The sequence below is a fragment of the Candoia aspera genome, chromosome 1 (genome assembly GCF_035149785.1).
Source record: "Candoia aspera isolate rCanAsp1 chromosome 1, rCanAsp1.hap2, whole genome shotgun sequence".
NCBI classification, from domain to species: Eukaryota; Metazoa; Chordata; class Lepidosauria; order Squamata; family Boidae; genus Candoia; species Candoia aspera.
The window spans coordinates 295,502,373-295,521,270 of NC_086153.1; the positions used below are offsets into that span (position 1 = coordinate 295,502,373).

General features: G+C 45.3%; 2 protein-coding genes and 1 long non-coding RNA gene across 5 annotated transcripts in view; 2 read left to right on the forward strand and 1 right to left on the reverse strand.

Moving 5' to 3' along the window:
* FCF1 (FCF1 rRNA-processing protein) overlaps positions 1-9,578 on the forward strand; it is a 103,153-nt gene extending 93,575 nt beyond the window's left edge. For both annotated transcript variants that reach the window (XM_063290107.1, XM_063290106.1), the window contains exons 6-8: positions 333-420; positions 8,161-8,255; positions 9,333-9,578. In XM_063290107.1, coding sequence (XP_063146177.1) covers positions 333-420; positions 8,161-8,255; positions 9,333-9,381 — 232 coding nt within the window. In that variant the 3' untranslated portion in view covers positions 9,382-9,578. The remainder of the gene's footprint in view (positions 1-332; positions 421-8,160; positions 8,256-9,332) is intronic.
* Positions 143-13,239, reverse strand: LOC134487958 (uncharacterized). 2 transcript variants are annotated; one of them, XR_010066921.1, is made up of 2 exons: positions 13,162-13,239; positions 143-239 (listed from the first exon to the last, which is right to left on the reverse strand). It is a non-coding gene; the product is annotated as an uncharacterized LOC134487958 (long non-coding RNA). The 2 variants fall into 2 exon arrangements; XR_010066920.1 differs by lacking the exon at positions 13,162-13,239 and adding an exon at positions 12,533-12,626.
* The window catches only part of YLPM1 (YLP motif containing 1), a 52,418-nt gene continuing 45,842 nt past the window's right edge, over positions 12,323-18,898 (forward strand). Inside the window, exon 1 of the mRNA XM_063290110.1 lies at positions 12,323-13,467. Within this exon, the coding sequence (XP_063146180.1) occupies positions 12,427-13,467 (1,041 nt within the window). The 5' untranslated portion in view covers positions 12,323-12,426. The remainder of the gene's footprint in view (positions 13,468-18,898) is intronic.

The window sequence follows — 18,898 nt, forward strand, 5'->3', positions numbered from 1 at the left end:
AAACCACCCCGCTATAGTCTGCCAAGAAAACGTCGCAAAAGCGGCATCCCCCCAAAGGGTCAGACATGACTCAGTGCTTGCACAGGGGACCTTTCACACACAGGGTTGGGTTACAGAAAATAGGTGAATTAAGCTCTAACACGCCTTGTATGTGAACCTCAGGATTTGTCAGGAGAAAAAGTCAAAATATGCTGCTCAGAATTCCCATTTTCCTGATGAATTTGTAGGTGCCACAGAGGCTATTTAATGAAAAAAAACAAAGGCAGAAGTGTGATTCTTTTAGTTTGTTTTTTGTAAAAACTATCAGATTTTTTACTGTTATGATTCTACAGGATAGCAAAAGATCCACGATTTGAGCGTTTGCCATGTACTCACAAAGGAACCTATGCAGATGACTGTTTGGTACAGAGGGTCACGCAGGTATTTCCTATTCTACTAACTTCTCTTGCTGTTCTGTTGACAGGCGAAGAACTCCTTAATTTGTTTTCATTTTACTGACCCAAGAGAAGCTAATATTCAATTGGGTGTTGACTCTAGTTAATATTTTGTATGCCAGAGAAGGCCATCCTTGCTCTTCTTGACCTCTTAGCAGCTTTCGATACCATCAATCATGGTTTCCTTTTGGGGTGGCTCAGGGAGTTGGGGGTGGGCAGCGTGGGCTTGTACTGGTTCACCTCCTTCCTCCAGGGCTGGTCCCAATCAGGGGTAATACAGAGCGAGAGATCCGACTGTTGGCCCCTCCTTTGTAGGGTGCCACAGGGTTCGGTTCTCTCTCCGCTCCTTTTCAACATCTACACGAAACCACTGGGTGAGATCATCCATCACCATGGGATGAGATATCATCAGTATGCTGTGATACTGAATTATACATCTCCGTTCTGGGTAAGGTAAGTGATGCCCTGACTGCCCTCTCTTGGTGCCTGGGGGCTGTAGGGGTCTGGATGTCATGATCGCCGTTGTGATGTTTGCGACATCGTAACGGCTCGCATAACAAAGCACGGATGTGTGTCAATGGCTGGAGAGGTGCGGGCGATAAACCGGACAAAGAAGGTAATGGGGTTGGGAGATCTACTGAACAAACAAGGTCCCATCGCCCAGTAATCGGCCATTGACGCCCCTGATAAAGGATCAGGGTGAGGCTCGGAAAGGCACATCCGGGTTTTCGAGGAATATCGAGGTCTAATCGCCCAGTAATGGACCATTACCTCGCAGGAAGATAAACAGGGCGATGCCCGGGGCGAATGGGGCTGGACGACCTCTCACCTATCAAGTCTTGATGGCCTGTCACTCTGTGGAACTCGTGGGGCACACCCGGGGAGTGTGGGGGTGGAGCGCTGTTTGGCGCAAGACTATCCAACTTTTGGAGCACTTCCCTCACTCTCAGCTTTTTACTGGTGTGCATTCTATTCTAAATAAAAGCCAGAGCTTAAACTTGATTTAGAGTCTGAGTCTTTTATTTGGTCTTAGGCATTCCTTATATAAAGCTGAGAGTCTTTTAAGAACGAACCTCGCTAGCCTCTACCAGGAAATTTTTTTTTGCAAGAGAAGCAACTAGCGATGACTGAACCAGGGACGATCCTGGAGTCGGCGCTTCAGAGCGGAGACGCGAAGGACTCAACGCGAGTGGGGGAGGCGACCAGACAGCTTCTGGAATCGGCGCTCCCGAGATGGGACATGAGCCCCCTCCCCACCCACACCGCACCCCAGTTTGGAGCCCGGAGTGGAGGGCCCCGATGGAAGAGGGAGTCGTGAGTCAACAACACTTCAGGTGGGACAGTGTAGCGGACCCCCGGCCGGGGACATCCCACACCACTTGGAGACTCCAATACCCCCAGACGCCCGAGAGGGAATTCACAGGACTGCTGATCGGGCAACAACCGGCAGCACTGAGGATGGACGATCCCGTCACACCGGACAGGATCAGGGCTCACGAGTCCAAGGTGCAATCATTAGAACACATGCTGCGATCCATGTCAACTGCGGTGAGTGAGCTCACGAAGAGTGCAGCTGCGCAGGGCACAGGGAGGGGTCTCGGCATCCCACCCACCCTATCGCCGGCCCCGAGAGGAAGGGGTCAGGCGCGAGACCTTTTCCCAGGGCCCTGTGGTTTTATTCCGGTGGGGGTTACCCCTACTCACAGGTTGGGGTTTCTCCAGTTGGTGGGATCGCTAAAGACTTTCCAGTAAAATTTGATGGCGACCCCACGAACCTGTCATTTTTTTTAACCAATGCAACAAATTACGTACAGCAATACAGACATTGTTTTGCATCAGAAGGGGCTAAAATCTCGGCTATTGCCACAAAACTTAAGGGCAGAGCCGCGGACTGGTACGTACAAATGTCAGAGTCCGGAGCCCCAGCCCTGGCTACCTTCCACACCTTCCTGGCTGCCTTGAAGCGGTACTTTGAAGACCCCCTGGCAAAGGATAGGGCTAAAGGCGCTCTTAAAGAACTCAATCAGGGGCAGAAATTGGTCGCAGATTACGCCCTAGAATTTAAGGTCATGGCAGGGAAGGTCCCTGAATGGTTGGAGGCCACCCTGATCGATATGTTTAAGGATGGCCTCAATCAAGAGGTGTTGCAATGGGCGCTGTACAGAGACGATCCGGACTCACTGCATGACTGGATCTGTCTTGCCGGGAAGGCTGAACACACCCAGCGCACCTTCATGCTGGCGACTAAGAGAGACAGGCGTCCTCCCAGCGGGAAAGGGCCAGTGCCACAGTCAGGCCCGACATGGGACGCCGAAAGACAACGTCGCTTTGCCCATGGGCAATGCATCAAGTGCAGTAAGGCAGGTCACCGTGCGGCAGAATGCCACAAGGCTAGGATGGCGGATCGCCCACCTAGACCGACGCAGAAGGCTCCGCAGAAACCACCCAACCCTCCCCGATGGCTGACAGGGGCACTAGCAACCCCAGACGAAGAAGAGGATGTCTACCTCGCGGGGGACGGGTTGGCCGCCCCGGAGCAGCCGGCGGAAAACGCCTTCCACCTGTCCTAAACAGCGCTGCTGGGCAGGTGGTGGAGAATGGGCGCGATACCACCAGGGTGAGTGCGGACTGTCCCATCCTGGCTGTAAAAATTGAACTGAGCTACTGCTCCAAGACCATCGAAGTCGGGGCTTTGGTGGACTCCGGGTGTTCCAGATGCCTGATCCACCCCAACCTAGTCGCTGCGCTAAATTTACCCTGTTTCCCTCTCCCGAAGCCACTGATCTTCCAGCAACTTGATGGTTCCATGGTGGGGGGGGGGGCGGCCACCCAGGGTACAGGGAATGTTACCCTACAAATAGGCACGCACAGGGAAACCATAGAATTCGTGGTCACCCCAGTGGGCAAGCCTGTAGTGGTTCTGGGAATCCCCTGGCTAACTCGCCGCAATCCCTACATTAACTGGAGGACCCGTACGATAACGTTTGAGGATGGGTTCTACCAGGCGCCTGCTAAGGGGAAATCCCTCACTTTGACTGGGGAGGGCTGAGATTGTCGACCCTCAAGTTCACGCTTCCCCCATGGAGGGGTTGCCGGAACAATACGCAGACTTCACTGACGTCTTCGGGGAGGAGGAGGTGGACCAGTTACCCCCGCATCGCAAGACGGACTGTGCCATTGAACTGCTCCCTCATGTCCCATTGCCTAAGCCAAAAATTTACCCAATGACACAAAAGGAATTGGCGGCGTTGCGGGACTTCCTCGATAAAAACCTCGCTCGGGGCTTCATCGAACTGGCAAACTCGCCGGTTGGAGTGCCCGTTCTGTTCCGCAAGAAGAAGGATGGTACCCTAAGACTGTGTACAGACTATCGCGGGTTAAATTCAGCTTCCTTGTCAAACAAGTACCCCCTCCCCCTCGTGAAAGATATGTTGGCACACTTGTCGACTGGAAAGTTTTTTTCCAAACTTGACCTCCGCGAGGCGTATTTCCGCATCAGGGAGGGGGATGAATGGAAAACAGCTTTTAACTGTCCCTTGGGATCCTTCCAGTATAAGGTACTGCCTTTTGGTCTTGCAGGGACCCCGGGGGTTTTCATGCAACTAATTAATGAGGTTCTGCATGACCATTTGTTTAAAGGAGTACTGGTTTATCTGGACGATGTCCTGATATACTCCAAAACTGAGAGAGAACACGAAAGATTGGTAAGACAGGTTCTCACCAAGCTTCGGCATGCTAAACTTTATGCTAAGCTTTCCAAGTGCGAATTCCATAAGTCGCGCCTGGATTACTTAGGTTACAGGATTTCAGATAAGGGCATCGAAATGGATCCTGCAAAGGTTCAGGCTGTTTTGAGCTGGGAGCGCCTGTGCACCCGGCACCAGCTCCAAAGTTTCCTGGGATTCGCAAATTTCTACAGATCCTTCGCAAAAGGGTTCGCGGAGATTGCCCTGCCCTTGACTGATTTGTTGCAGACCAAAGGCGTCAGGGAAACGCGCAAGGTAAAAAAACCAGGGGCCGTGCTCAGTTGGACTCCCGCCTGCCAGGCTGCTTTCGACCAGTTGAAAGCTCTCTTTACAGTGGAGCCAATTTTATCCCATCCCAACCCCGAACGGCCTTTTGTCGTTCAGGCTGATGCCCCTGATTTTTCAATTAGGGCTATCCTATTACAAAAGGATTCTGCCGGACTCTTGAAGCCCTGTGCCTCTCTCCCGGAAATTTTCTGAGATGGAAAGGCGCTGGCATGTCTGGGAAAAAGAGGCATTTGCAGTAAAAGCAGCACTGGAGGCTTGGCGCCACCTTTTAGAAGGGGCGACTTGCCCTTTTGAGGTCTGGACAGACCACCGCAACCTTGAGGCGCTCCGCACGCCCAGGCACCTCAGCCCTAAGCAGATTCGCTGGGCTCAATTTTTCAGCCGTTTTAACTTTCAGCTGAAGTTTATTCTGGGGAAGAAGAATTTTTTGGCAGATGCACTTTCCCGACTGCCCCAGAACGCGGAGCCTGTCTCCGACGTCATGGGGACTGTGCTCTCTCAGTCTCAATTGGGTTTGGCCGCTGTCACCCGGAGCCGCGCTCGGGAACAGCCTCCACCCCCCCTTGCGAACGACTCCGGCGCAGCCCGCTCCGGGCCGCAGGCAACCACAGATGCCGGGTGGGTTGCATGCAGATTTTGCCCTCGCATTAAAGTCTGATCCCTGGCTCCTTGCTCACCCTGACAAGGTTTCCATGGAAGAAGACCTCGCCTGGGTAGAGGGACGTTTATATGTCCCTGACTCGCAACGATCAACTATCCTCAGCTGGTCTCATGACAGCAAACAGGCTGGTCATTTCGGGTTTCTCAAATCCCTCCACTTGACCCGACGCCAATTTTGGTGGCCCTCGCTGAGGAAGGATGTCAAAACGTATGTGGCATCCTGCCCTGTTTGCGCAATGTCTAAGCGACCATCTGGTAAACCCCAGGGGCTGCTGCAGCCCGTGGCTAACCCTTCACGCCCTTGGGATGAAATCTCTATGGATTTCATCATGGATTTACCACCCAGTCAAAAGAAAACAGTCATTTGGGTAGTCAAAGACTATTTTTCCAAACAGGCTCATTTTGTCCCCTGTGCCTCTATCCCGTCGGCGCAACAGCTGGCGAAGCTCTTTTTGGTGCACGTGTACCGCCTTCATGGCTGCCCCTCTCGCTTGGTGACCGATAGGGGCACACAATTTACCTCACGGTTTTGGCGGGCTTTTTTGAAATTAATTGGCACCGAGCAAGCATTGTCAACCTCCTGGCATCCCCAGACTGACGGATCTACTGAGATCCTCAATGCCACCCTTGAACAATTCCTCTGCTCTTACATCAACTACCACCAGGACGACTGGGTGGATTTGCTTCCTTTCGTGGAGGTTGCATACAATAACGCTGTGCATCAAAGCACGGGACAAACCCCCTTCAGGGTGGTATCGGGTCAGGACTTTGTCCCCATTCCTGAGCTCCCACAGCCCCCGTCTCCAGTAGCGGCAGCCTGTGATTGGGGTTCTAAACTCGCAGAATCCTGGCCCGTCATTAAGGACGCCCTCAATGAGGCACAGACCTCATACAAACTTCAGGCTGACAAGCACAGGCGCCAACAGCCACCTTTTCAAGTAGGGGACCTGGTTTATCTCTCCACTAAATTTATCAAGTCACCTCAGCCTTCCAAGAAACTGGCCCCCAAATTTATTGGCCCCTTTCAGGTTACACAAATTGTGAACCCGGTCATGGTGCATTTGGATCTACCTCATAATTTGAAGCGGCTGCACCCTGTGTTCCACTGCAGCCTACTCAAGCCGGCCAGTGACCCCTCCCAGTGGCATCCATGCACTCCCCCCCCCACCTGTCATGATCGACGGACAGCAGCACTTCGAAGTCAAGGAGGTTCTCGAGTCCCGCAAGCTTCGTGGCTCTCTCCAATACTTAGTGCGCTGGAAACACTTTCCCCACCCCGAGTGGGTCGCTGCCCGCAACATTCAGGCCCCCGAGCTAGTCCGCAACTTCCACGTTGCATATCCCTCCAAGCCCTCGGCTTGATTTTCTTCAGGGGGGCGGTATGTCATGATCGCCGTTGCAATGTTTGCGACATCGTAACGGCTCACATAACAAAGCGCGGATGCATGTCAATGGCTGGAGAGGTGCGGGCGATAAACCGGACAAAGAAGGTAATGGGGTTGGGAGATCTACTGAACAAACAAGGTCCCATCGCCCGGTAATCGACCATTGACGCCTCTGATAAAGAAAGGATCAGGGCGAGGTTCGGAAAGGCGCATCCGGGCTTTCGAGGAATATCGAGGTCTAATCGCCTGGTAATGGACCATTACCTCGCAGGAAGATAAGCAGGGCGATGCCCGGGGCGAATGGGGCTGGACTCCCTCTCACCTATCAAGTCTTGATGGCCTGTCACTCCGTGGAACTCATGGGGCACACCCGGGGAGTGTGGGGGTGGAGCGCTGTTTGGCGCGAGACTATTTAATTCAACTTTTGGCGCGCTTCCCTCACTCTCGGCTTTTTACTGGTGTGCATTCTATTCTAAATAAAAGCCAGAGCTTAAACTTAATTTAGAGTCTGAGTCTTTTATTTGGTCTTAGGCATTCCTTACACTGGATGGGGAAAAACAGGCTTCAGCTGAATCCTGGTAAGACAGAGTGGCTGTGGGTTAATGGCTCTTCCGTATCCAGGACTTTGTCATCTTTGGTTCTGGATGGGGTTGCACTGCCCCAGACCTGGTGCATAATCTGGGGGTCCTCCTGGACTCACGGCTCCTGCTCGAAGAGCAGGTGGCAGCCATGGCCAGGAGGGCCTTTGTGTAGCTTCGTGCTGTGCACCGGTTATGCTCTTTCCTGGATCGGGAGGCCCTTCGAACAGTCACTCATGCCCTTGTTATCTCCCACATAGACTATTGCAATGCGCTCTACATGGGGCTAGCCTTGAAGAGTATCCAGAAGCTCCAGCTGGTCCAGAATGCAGCCGTGCGGGTTACTTTTGGTGCCCCTGGATCAGAACACATAACACCTCTACTACGCAAGCTGCACTGGGTACCAGTCTGCTTCCAGGTCCAATTCAAGGTGTTGGTTATTACCTTTAAAGCCCTACATGGCATGGGGCCAGGTTACCTGAGGGACTGCCTCTTCCCTATTACATCAACCCGTCCCACCCAATCATGAAGAGAGGGCATATTGCGGACCCCGTCTACAAGAGAATTTGGCAGGGTCGAGGAAGCGGGCCTTCTCTGTAGTAGCTCCCGCCCTGTGGAACACACTGCCCCCAGAGGTGAGGTGAGCCCCATCACTCCTGGCCTTCCAGAGGAATCTAAGACTTGGCTCTGCCGTCTTGCTTGGAGCAGAGAAGGGAGTAGCTCCACTTGGGGAGGGCTGGCACCCTAGAACACTCCTCACATACATGGACTATGTTAGATCTTGCCACTTGGACTTTATTTTACTCCTCTCTTTATAGCTATTTATTAATGGTATTTATATTTTTTATATATTGCATTTGTTTATATTTGTTTTAATTGATTACTTTTGTTGTAAACTGCCCAGCGTCCCTCTGGTGGGAGGAGATGGGCGGTGACAAATTTTTTAAATAAATAAATACATACAAATAGTTAAATAATTGATCATAGCTCTTGAAGTTTGCTTAAGAAATGGAAACACTTGATTTGGTGTTTTTTTTTTTTTTAATGAGATTGCCTCTTTCTCCTGCAGCACAAATGTTACATAGTGGCTACTGTAGACAGAGACCTCAAGCGAAGAATACGAAAGATCCCAGGAGTCCCAATAATGTATATATCTAACCACAGGTATGTGAGAAAATTATCTGACCAAATAAAATGTAGTTCATGATGTTATTACTTTGTAATAATCTGAACTTTCAAGAACATGTGTATATTTGTGTGTGTGTGTCTGTACATATACATATATATTTGTAGACAACCAGTCAATGTAAGCAAACTGCAACTCAAAGATACGTATATGAGCTGGAATACTTGTGTGTAAGAGCTTTACGACCCAATTACATACACATCCCTCAGTGCCAGAAAGATTCTGCTTAGATAGCATAAAACAAGAGGTTAAATAGTAATAAAAGCCACAAGATATTTACATTTGTATATTAACAGAGAAAGCTATGAAACTAGCTCATGTACACACCCACACATAGACACATACTGTACACTGGATAAAACAAAGCTTAAAAGTGAAGTCCTTTGCATTCAGAAGTATACCCCTTTGTATCCAGTGCGGCATATTCCCAGTTAAGTAATGATAGAATTACAGCATGTATATTTTGGAGGCAAAAGCTAATGCTCACCTCATGGATACATGGGTGCTACCTGGGTCCTTCTGATTTTTTGCCACCATAGACTAACACAGCTCTCTTCCTGCAAAGCATTGTGTATTTGTAACTCTGGCTGCTCATATTTATACTTGATTTCAGGGTCTTATTTAACTTATATTTCTTACCTGTTTCCACTTTCAATACAGGGGTGAGCAGATTCCTTGAAGTACAGAACTATCCTTTGTTTATAACCATTTGTGTTCTTGGTTTACCTACTCTAAAAGAATGTATATTGATTTTTTTTATTGACTAAATTTGTGCACCGCCCGATTCACAGCAACTCTGGGTGGTTGATGGCACTGTATAAATAATAGTAAATAATACCCTCTTACAATGTGTAATTTTTCCTACAACTACTTAGTAATATGTTGCTTCTTCCACTTGCTTAGCCATATTGTTTACTGAATGGTACAGCACCTTGAACTGCTAACTTAATTGCAGTGTTAACAGGTACTTCTGAGACTCTAAATTTGTACTGGCTTAGTACAACACGGAAATATGATGGACTTTGTAATTTTTCAATTTTTCTCTCTTATTTTAGGTATAACATTGAGCGGATGCCTGATGATTTTGGAGCTCCTCGGTTTTAAATACGATAGAGTGCCAAATAAGCCTACTATGTCAAATTCCAGAACACTGAGCCAGTTATAACGTACTTCTAATTCTGGTTCACTTCTTATGGTGCTTGGAATTTGAACTATTTCATTAGATGAGCCTCTTCCAGATAAAACAGACATTCTATTCCATGTTCTGGGATCCAGAATAAATATTTTGTATTGTTCGGAAATAGGCTTCTGAGAATTTCTTCTTTACTACTAAGAACCTTTCTCATGATACCACCATTTTACAAACTTTCTTCAATATTCATATATGAAATGTTGAGGTGTTTTAAAGGGGTTTATGCAGAAATTTGGGCAGTTGCTTAAAATTGTCGAAATACTGAATATTTTGAAATTTGTGCAAGGAAAAACTATTTCATACATATCTCATAATTTAATGTAAGTGGAATATTAGAGTGATCCTGGCATTAAATCTAACTGACATGCAGGAACCAATTTAATTTGTATGCAAATAAAAATTACCAAACCTAAGATGGTTGGATTCATCACAGGAAGTTTCTAAAGAAAAACACTTTTAAAGAGTGCCCACTTTGAAATATTATAGAGATAGAAAAGAATTACAAGAGCAACTACCCTATAACATAAAGTGTTTATATTTTAGAAAAGATTAAATGATAGAAGTATTTTTTTCCTTCCTCAGCTCTCTTAGCAAGAGATGGAGCATTATACAATGGAAGTTAAAATTAAAGATAGCTGCCAGAAAATAGTGTTTCCAAACTAAATTATTCCTCTTAAAAGATATCACTAATTACTGAATTTTGAAGTATGTGAGACTCTAAAAAGATTCAACTTACACCCAATAAAGGAATTGAAACTGGAGAGTGGGGGAGCAGCCTTCCCAAGATTGCTGCTTAAAAAGCCAATCTGCAGGTGATTTCAAGTGCCTTCCAGCAACCATCAATGCTTTGAAATATAATTGGAGGAAGAAGTTGCAAAGTACCAAAAAGGGTTTTGATGATTACTGAAGAGTAATTATTTCAGCATGAAATAAACAGCCAGGTGGTAGTAAAGCTTATTTAAATTGGGAGAAAAGAGGAAACTGTATTTCCCAATCTTTATCCTCTGTCCTGGTGACTTCCACCCCATAGCTAACCCAAGATTGTGCCAAGAAATTGGGCTTATTGTTCCCTTAAGTCCTGCCCAAATGGAAAACACTTTTTGCCTGTAAGTTTAGCAGCATGCAAACAATTTGGGACCTTTGTCATAAAAGGCATGTACTGTATCCAGTATCAAAGTATATGATAAGGACCATAATCAGGAAATGCTAGAATATTCACTGAGGGATTTACATAGACTACTGTTCAATAACTGTAGAAAACAAGATGCTGGACTACATACACCCTTAATCCAGCAGGGTCTTACATACTTTGTTTTGGTCAGCATTTTACAGAACAAGTTTTCAACATACCTCATTTATGTTTTTCAACAGAATATTGTGAATTCTAAAAGACAAGAGAAATAGATAAAATGTTTTTTAACATAATATATGGGTTAGGTCCAGATTTATTTAACCATATTCTATTCCAATGAAATCAATATTGACACATACTATAGCATTCCAACTGATGGGACTTGGAGCCCAGCATGACTCCTAGGAATATATGTATGTTTTGTTAAAGTGGAAATGACTTTTTTGCTACTAAGAATCAATTGCTAGAACTGTGATTTCTGTTCTAGATGGTATTTGTCAGGTTAATGGTTATACATTAATAAGGATTTTTTTCTGTAAGCTGTATGTGAAGTATATTGTCAATTAAGATATAGTGTTTGGTGATGATGCTGTGAACACAATGTGCATCCTGAGGAATTTTGTACATGTCCCTAATTGCAAAGTCATGGGATTGAAACCAAGATATCCCTGAAAACAGAGTGAGAAGTGGATCCTTTAAAAAAAAGGCCAATGAAATGGCTATTTTAAAAGGCAAATAAACAGCTGGATCAACTAAGAATTTGTTCATAAAAGGGGAATATAAGAACACATAGAAAAACTTGAAGACTTAGGACATGTATGTGAGGAGCTAGTTGACCCCTGTGGAGAAAGAAGAGATGTGGGCTAGAGAGCAGTATGAGAAGGAAAGAAGCTGAAATCATTGCCAACATCAGGAGGAAAGTGTGGTTGGGGACCATGAACTCACACTCGAAACTAGGCCAGCATTCAGAGATGACAGCACTGGAGACTCTATGTATCTGATGAAGTGAGCCATGGCTCATGAAAGCTTATGTCTCAATAAAATTTGTTAGTTGGAAAAGGTGCTACCAGATTCCTAGTTTCTAATCTTGTTTATTTCTTGGAGCCTGTGATGGTGCTGTTGGTGCAGATGTGGGGGCAAAGTAGATATCTGAGTTTATTGCAGGGTCTGGTTCCCTGGTTCCCATGCATCATTGTCCTGTTGCTTCTTGTTGCTTGTGAGAATCTGCTTCAGTTGGATGGTTAACTGTATGTAAACAAGGCCACTGCAATTTTGTAATGCCTAAGTAAGATCGTTGCAATTTTTCTTAACCAACCAGGACAAATGATATTTTCCTGACGTAACAAGTTCTCGAAATGTTATGTCTCTGATTATAATTGAGTTGATTATAATCAACTGATTATCCTAGTTCGGGAAATTTAAAAGGTATACCTCAAGACCTGAAGAAGATTCAAATGAAGCATTATTATCTCAGCGAAGTTAAGTTACTTGTGCGGCAATAAATTTATTCAGTTTCTTTTGATACTAGGAACTGAGTTTCATCTCTCCCCCCGCCACCGCTCTCTTAAGTGTTGCAGTCCAACGCATTTTGTCAGACTCCAATCACAAGCACCAAGCCGTACTCTATCGTGCCCTTAGCTTAGTGCTGAGCCGGAAACACTCTTGTTTAAAGGAAGTCACAACTCTATGTCTCGAGCGCGTTAGGCATCTCGGTACGCAAGCGCAGAAGAGTGCACGCGCTCCGTAGCTGTCCGCCGCTGTTGCGGCCTGCGGAGGCCTGTGTTTTGCCCCGGCCAGCGCCGTCGGATACCTGTTTCCCGGCTCTATGTTCCCGACGTGGGGTCTATATGGGGCAACCCCTGGGCCCTATCCTCCGCCCCCTACTATGCTGTTGCCGCCGCCGCCGCCGCCACCGTTGCCTGGGCCTTTACCGGGTGTACTGCCTACCGCCATGCCGCCGCCGCCGCCGCCGCAGGTCCCGGTAGTCCCGCCGCCTGTTTTAGGTAGTTACGCGGCCAGTTCGGCGACTACTGCCGCTGCCGGCACTGGGGGATTTCTGAGTCTACAGGAACAGCACCTGGTCCAGCTGCAGCAGCTCCAGCAGATGCACCAGAAGCAGTTGCAGTCGGTGTTGTTAGGGGGGCCCCCTCCACCCGGCGCGCCACCCCCGAACATGCCGCCGCCTCTGCCCAGTTCCTCTGCCGCCACTACTTCCTGGCAGCCGCCGGTACCCGCCGGACCGCCGCCCGCGAGAAGCTATCAGAAGCAATTTAAACACCGCGATCCCCCCGCTCCTCCTCTGCCTCGGGAATCACAGTTCCGAAATCCCCCGATGCCGCCTCTTTCTTTGACAGATGAGGTTGCAGAGTCATCGCAGCTCCGCGATAAGTGGGAACCTCTTGTTCCTTCAGCCAGTCCCCGCATGGATATGGACATGGATCTGTCTTCCCCACCACAATCACCTTCCCAGTCTTTCATGCCCCAGTTAGAGGCCGACCCCTATGTACCCCCACCTCAGCCTCTGCCAGCACAGAGTCAGATCCCACCACCACAGTCTTACCAGTCCCATTTGCAGTTGTCTCAGGCAGTTCCCCAGACTTTTTCAGACCCTCCATCTTCAGCTGTTTCTCAGTCTTACCCAACCCAGTCCCAGCCTTATCAACCCATCTCCCAGTCATCCTCCCAACTAGGCCAGCCCATTGCAACATCAGTCTCCCAGACTGAATCCCACTTCACTTCATCCCAGATTCCTCAGACCACTTCCGAACCACCAGAATTAAGACTGAGTAGCGGCCCAGAGAAAGATGTTCCATGTGAGCAACAGCAAAGCAGCTCACATGCGGATCTGTCCACAATGACTCCCCAGGTAAGAATGAAGTAGCCGTTGCAATTTGTCTCTGGACTACAAAAGCTTTTTCATTATCGAAATAAGTGTCCTAATTATGAGATGTCCATATGTGGCAGTAGGATAAAATGTTACAGTGGATTTTATTATAAATAGCAGGAAGGCATTAAATGCCTAAACGACTTAACTGCTCAGATTCCATAAAGGCCAAAGTTTCATATGCTATTTGTGGAATCCTTGGTGCTCCCTGAGTTTGGTTGTTTGCTTGCAGATGTTTCATTACCCAACTAGGTAACATCATTAGTGCTCTGGTGGCACTAATCTGGTACAGTGCTCTGGTGGCACAATCAGGCACTGATGTGGCTACCTAGTTGGGTAATGAAATGTCTGCAAGCAAACAACCAAGTTCAGCACTGAGGACTCCACAGTTCAGCCCAGAGGTACATATATTCTCTTCTGTTTGATACGCTGTTTGGTCAGTGGTTACTCAGAAATTGATCTTTTCAGTAGCATGTCCCCAGTTTTAGAATAACCTGTAATAATGATGGGTGACTGTACTATGTTTGGGGGAGTGCGGGGAGAGTTGTCGTTGCACAACAAATGCCTTTTCATTTTTCAGACTTCCTAATTTTTATTAAAAAGTGTGGCATGTTAATTTTATATCTGCTGTTTTTGGTGTCGGCTACTTTCCACACATCCATAAATACATACCCATAATGCTATTTCTTTTTAAGGTAGGCAACACTATACAAAGTACAGAATAGAATTACAAAATAGTAAGCTAAAGAAATCAAGGCATGAAATAAGAAAAGGAAATACAGTTTAATCTAGCAATTAATACAGTTTAATCTAGTTATACTGATACCATTTACTATATCTCTATACTTTCTATCCTAGAAAAACATCTTGTCTTCCACTGTGTTCATGCACTGCTCATACTTTGCCTTTTCATTTTTAAGTATCTTGCCCCTCTCTGAGGGTTTACCAACTCAATCCAAACCCAAATTCCATGGCTTTCCCTTTCTTCTTGATCACTCTTCCTTCATATATTTATTTTGCAATTTGATCCTCATTCATTCTCTCTGTGTGATCTAATTATCTCAACATACTTCTTTTGTACTGGCCACTTTTGTATTCAATCCAGATTTTATTGAACACCTATTCATTCTTAACCCTATTTTTTCTTTGTTTACCACACATACTTCTTAAGTAACTATTTTGGCTGCAGTCAACTTACATCGATATTTCCCCTGACATATTCAACTCTTGCTTCTACAGTATGTAACAAAGTGGCAGAAGCACACAACTGTACACAGCTACTTAGCTTCATTTGACAAACGTTTATTCTCTGCAACAGACCACTTACTATCCGCTACCTTTATACCAGCATTTGTATGTCTCAAATGTCTCCTTCCATTTTTCTACTTCTAGTAAACGTTCTACCAAAGTATACAATTCACTCAATTTTCCCTGTCAAACACAATTGCTTTGGTCTTTAATACATTAATTTTCATATTCTTCGTTACATCTTACAGTCTAACTTTATTGCAAGGCATTTGGGTTCTCAGCTAGCAAGTAATATCATCTGCATACAGAAGTACACAGCCACTCATCTTCCCAACAAACACACCTCTGCTGTCAGCACAAAGCAATCCTTCTACATTCATCCATAAATATATTAAACAACCAAGGGGATATCATATATCCATGTGTTCTGTAGGGATTTCTCTGGGTCTGTAGAATTTAGCCCTGAAAGCTATTGGTATAATTAACTATCTTATATTAGAAATCAATTCACTCTACAGGGTCCCATACACATTTCAGTATGCTGGGACTCAGTTCAACAAGTATTGAGGAATTAGATTACTAATTTCATTTTCTTCATTATTTCTTGAAGAGGTCTAATCTAAGACATTACTGAAAGTCAGTTTGTTCTAATTATCTTGAAAGAGAATAGTAGAATGAAAAACTCTTTTTATACTGGCTATGTGTTTGCTATTGTTTTCTGAGCAAGTGGAATATTATTTATTCAGTTATAGCTGCTAGTAATTATTTTAGTGTTTTGTTATTTATATGCTTATGCCTGGAATTAATCATTGATTCATGAATAAATCATTGATTCATTAATTAATCAAACCTGTTATAGTCAGGTTTCAGGCCAGGATATAGTACCCAAATGGCGCTGATCAGACTTGTGGGTTACCTCTGGCGAGCCTGGGATGGGGGTTGTTTATCTATCCTAGCGCTATTTGATCTCTCAGCGGCTTTCAGTACCATCAATAATATCCTTCTCGGCTGGCTGAGGGGGTTGGGAGTGGGAGGCACTGTTATTCAGTAGCTCTCCTTCCTCCAAGGACAGTTCCATTTGGTGTTGGTAGCAGGAGAGAGGTCTAGCCTCAGCCTCTGCTTTGTGGGATGCCACAGGGCTCTACTCCCCACTCCTATTTAACATATACACGAAACCACTGAGTGAGGTCATCCATCAGCATGGGGTTAAGTACCATAGTATGATGATGATACTCAGCTGTACATCTTTGCCTCAGGCCACCCAAGTGATGCCATCAAGGTGCTTTCCCAGGGCCTGGAGGCTAAATGGGCCTGGAAGTAGAAGAAGCAGCTTTGGCTCAACCCTGACAAGAAAGGATGGCTGTGAATTTTAGGGTCCCTCATGTCTAGTGATTTGCTATAACTCTGGCTGAGATGACAGTCCTGGACCAATGGCTCCTGCTTGACAAACAGGTAGCTGTGGCCAGGAGAGTCTTTGCACAAATACATCTTGTGTACCAGTTGTGTTCTTTCATAGATCAAGAGGCATTGCTCACAGTAACTTATGCCTTTGTCACCTCCCAATTGGAATATTGCAATGCACTCTTCATAGGGCTGCCCTTGAAGAGCATTTGGAAGCTACAGCTGGTCCAGAATGCTGGACAGGCAGTAGTGGCTGCACTGTGGTATGCCCATGTAACATCATTGCTGTGTGAGCTGCACTGGCTCCCAGTAGGCTTTGGGTGCGAGGTGTTGGTTGTCACCTTTAAAGCCCTACTGTCCTAACAGCCAGGAACCACGCTGAGACAAGGAACAGGTCTCTAGTGTTTTATTGCTGCTACATAACAGGAAATCCTAACAAACTGAAGAAGCGTGGGAAAAACCCAGACATATAAACCCCAAAGGTTAAGGCGGGCCCGATCTGTGTCTCTTGGAATGGCTACCTAATTCCTCCGTTCTACGCATGCACTTTACAGCCTGGATGGGAGCCCCCTGCTCACCATCCTTACTCATGACACCTACATGGCATGGGGCCAGGTTACTTGTAGGACTGTCTATCCCCAATGGTTTTTACCCATCCCATTAGATCTGGCAGAGTGAGCATCTTCCAGGTCCCCTCAGTGAAACAATGTTGCCCGGAGGAGCCTCAGAAATGTACATTTTGTGTCATGGCATCTGCCTTATGAAACAGCTCCTCCTGAGAGATGTGGATGGCCCCATCCCTGTTGGCTTTCAGGAAAGCAGTGAAGATCAGACTTTCCCCCAGGCGCTGGGGCCAGGATGTTGATGGAGCTGGCATGGGGGGTTGATGGATTAATGTGAGTTTTATCGGGGTTCAGTGTTGTTTATTGTTTTAAATGCTTTTTGTTTGCAGTGTACTGTATTTTATTTGCTGCCCAGAATTCCTTCTAGTAGAAGGCATCTCCACAAGTTTGTTTAATAAATCAGATAAATAATTTTTTATAAAGCTTTATTAATCTTTTCAACACATACATAAAATATATAAAAACTAAAAAGAATAAAACAAAGAATACTACAAGAAAAAAAGAAAACTAAAAAAGTGCAAAAATACAGAAAAGACTATTACATGGTGGCTTCTGACTTTCTATAACATACATACATACATATAATTAATCATTATTATTAATGATTATCAATCCCTTACTCTAATTTAAACTAAGATAAACATTTCTATAAAGCATTTCCATCTCTGTATGACATTCTCTTCTAAAACAAACTCTCCTCTTAAAAAATTAAAAAATCTTTTCTAACATAATTATTCGCCTAATAAGCAAATACTCAAATATTATCCTACTTCACTAAAATTTTACTCCTCTCTGCCCACTAAAATAACAAAAAATGAATTATCAAACATTTGGTTAATGTCCTTTTACCCAAGGTAAAATCATTATCACCAAAACAAAAACAGTCTAAACCAGGCGTGTCCAGCCCGCGGCCCATAGGCCGCATGCAGCCCTGAACAGCTACTAATGCAACCCCAAGGATGAAGCACATGAAGAGTAAAATTAGAATTAAAATTTCTGACGAGCACCTTGAGAACTCACTGAGAATTGCAACCAGACACTGATGCATTAGTTTCACAAAAACAAGGTCAAATATCCCACTAGTTTTATGTTGCCCTATTTTTAAAAATTTTATAATAAAAAATATTAAATAAATGAAGTTTTATTACTTATATACATTAACTATATTATATATTTTATGTGTGGCCCAAGACAATCCCTCTTCACTCGGTGTGGCCCAGGGAAGCCAAAAGATTGGACACCCATGGTCTAAACTTTTAAGAGACCATCCTGACAAACACATTTAAACAATTATCCAACTTCAAAATAGACTAAGGCATTCAAAGATCTCAGTATTACATACAAAGCTTTCCCCTTACAAGTCTCAAATTAAGCAGCCAGCCTTGTTTCTTGGTCTTGATCTTCCAGGAACGCAGCCAATCATATCTCTCCCTTTGCGCCCAAAACTCTTCTTTCTTCAGAATCAAAGTTAACTCTCCACAGTCCAGTTTTTCTCCCTTCAATTTTTGACTTAGAAACGTTAATCCTCATTTTCTTCTTTAAAGAAGGAGCACAACTCTCACAGTAGTTTTCACTCTTGTCTTCTTTTTCAAGTTGTTGGTAGGCTTTAGACTCCACAAGTTCTAGGAGACGATGCAGGGCTTGGGTGACGTCAAGACAGAGTTCTTTAAAGGTGGCTTTCCTTTCTTCCATGTCTCTCCACAGTATGTCATCAGGAGAAGAAAGATGTAAAAAAGAGCTGTTCTCACAGGAAAGCAGAAGTAGATAGCTCAAAATTCAACTCCGCAGATTCAACGAAGTAGATAAATCTTTAATAATCCTCAAAACATTAAGAAAATGGCAACAAAACAGCAAAAGATCTTTAATCCCAATATTAGAATTTAGATATTAAAAAAGCCAACTTTCCAAATTAATAAATTCCAAAAACAATGAAAATCACCAAGAGCTTCGCATTTCTTTGTTGCAAAAGGCCTCTCTTCAGTAACAAATAAACAAACAAATAAACACCCTTAGTGTTTTAGAAATGGGGTGGCAAGATTTAGTGTCCATTTTATGGCTTTGGTGCAGCCCCGAAGTTGATGACATCCGCGCCTCCCAGCATTCTCAATCATGAATCGATCACAGGGACTCCGTTCTGCGAA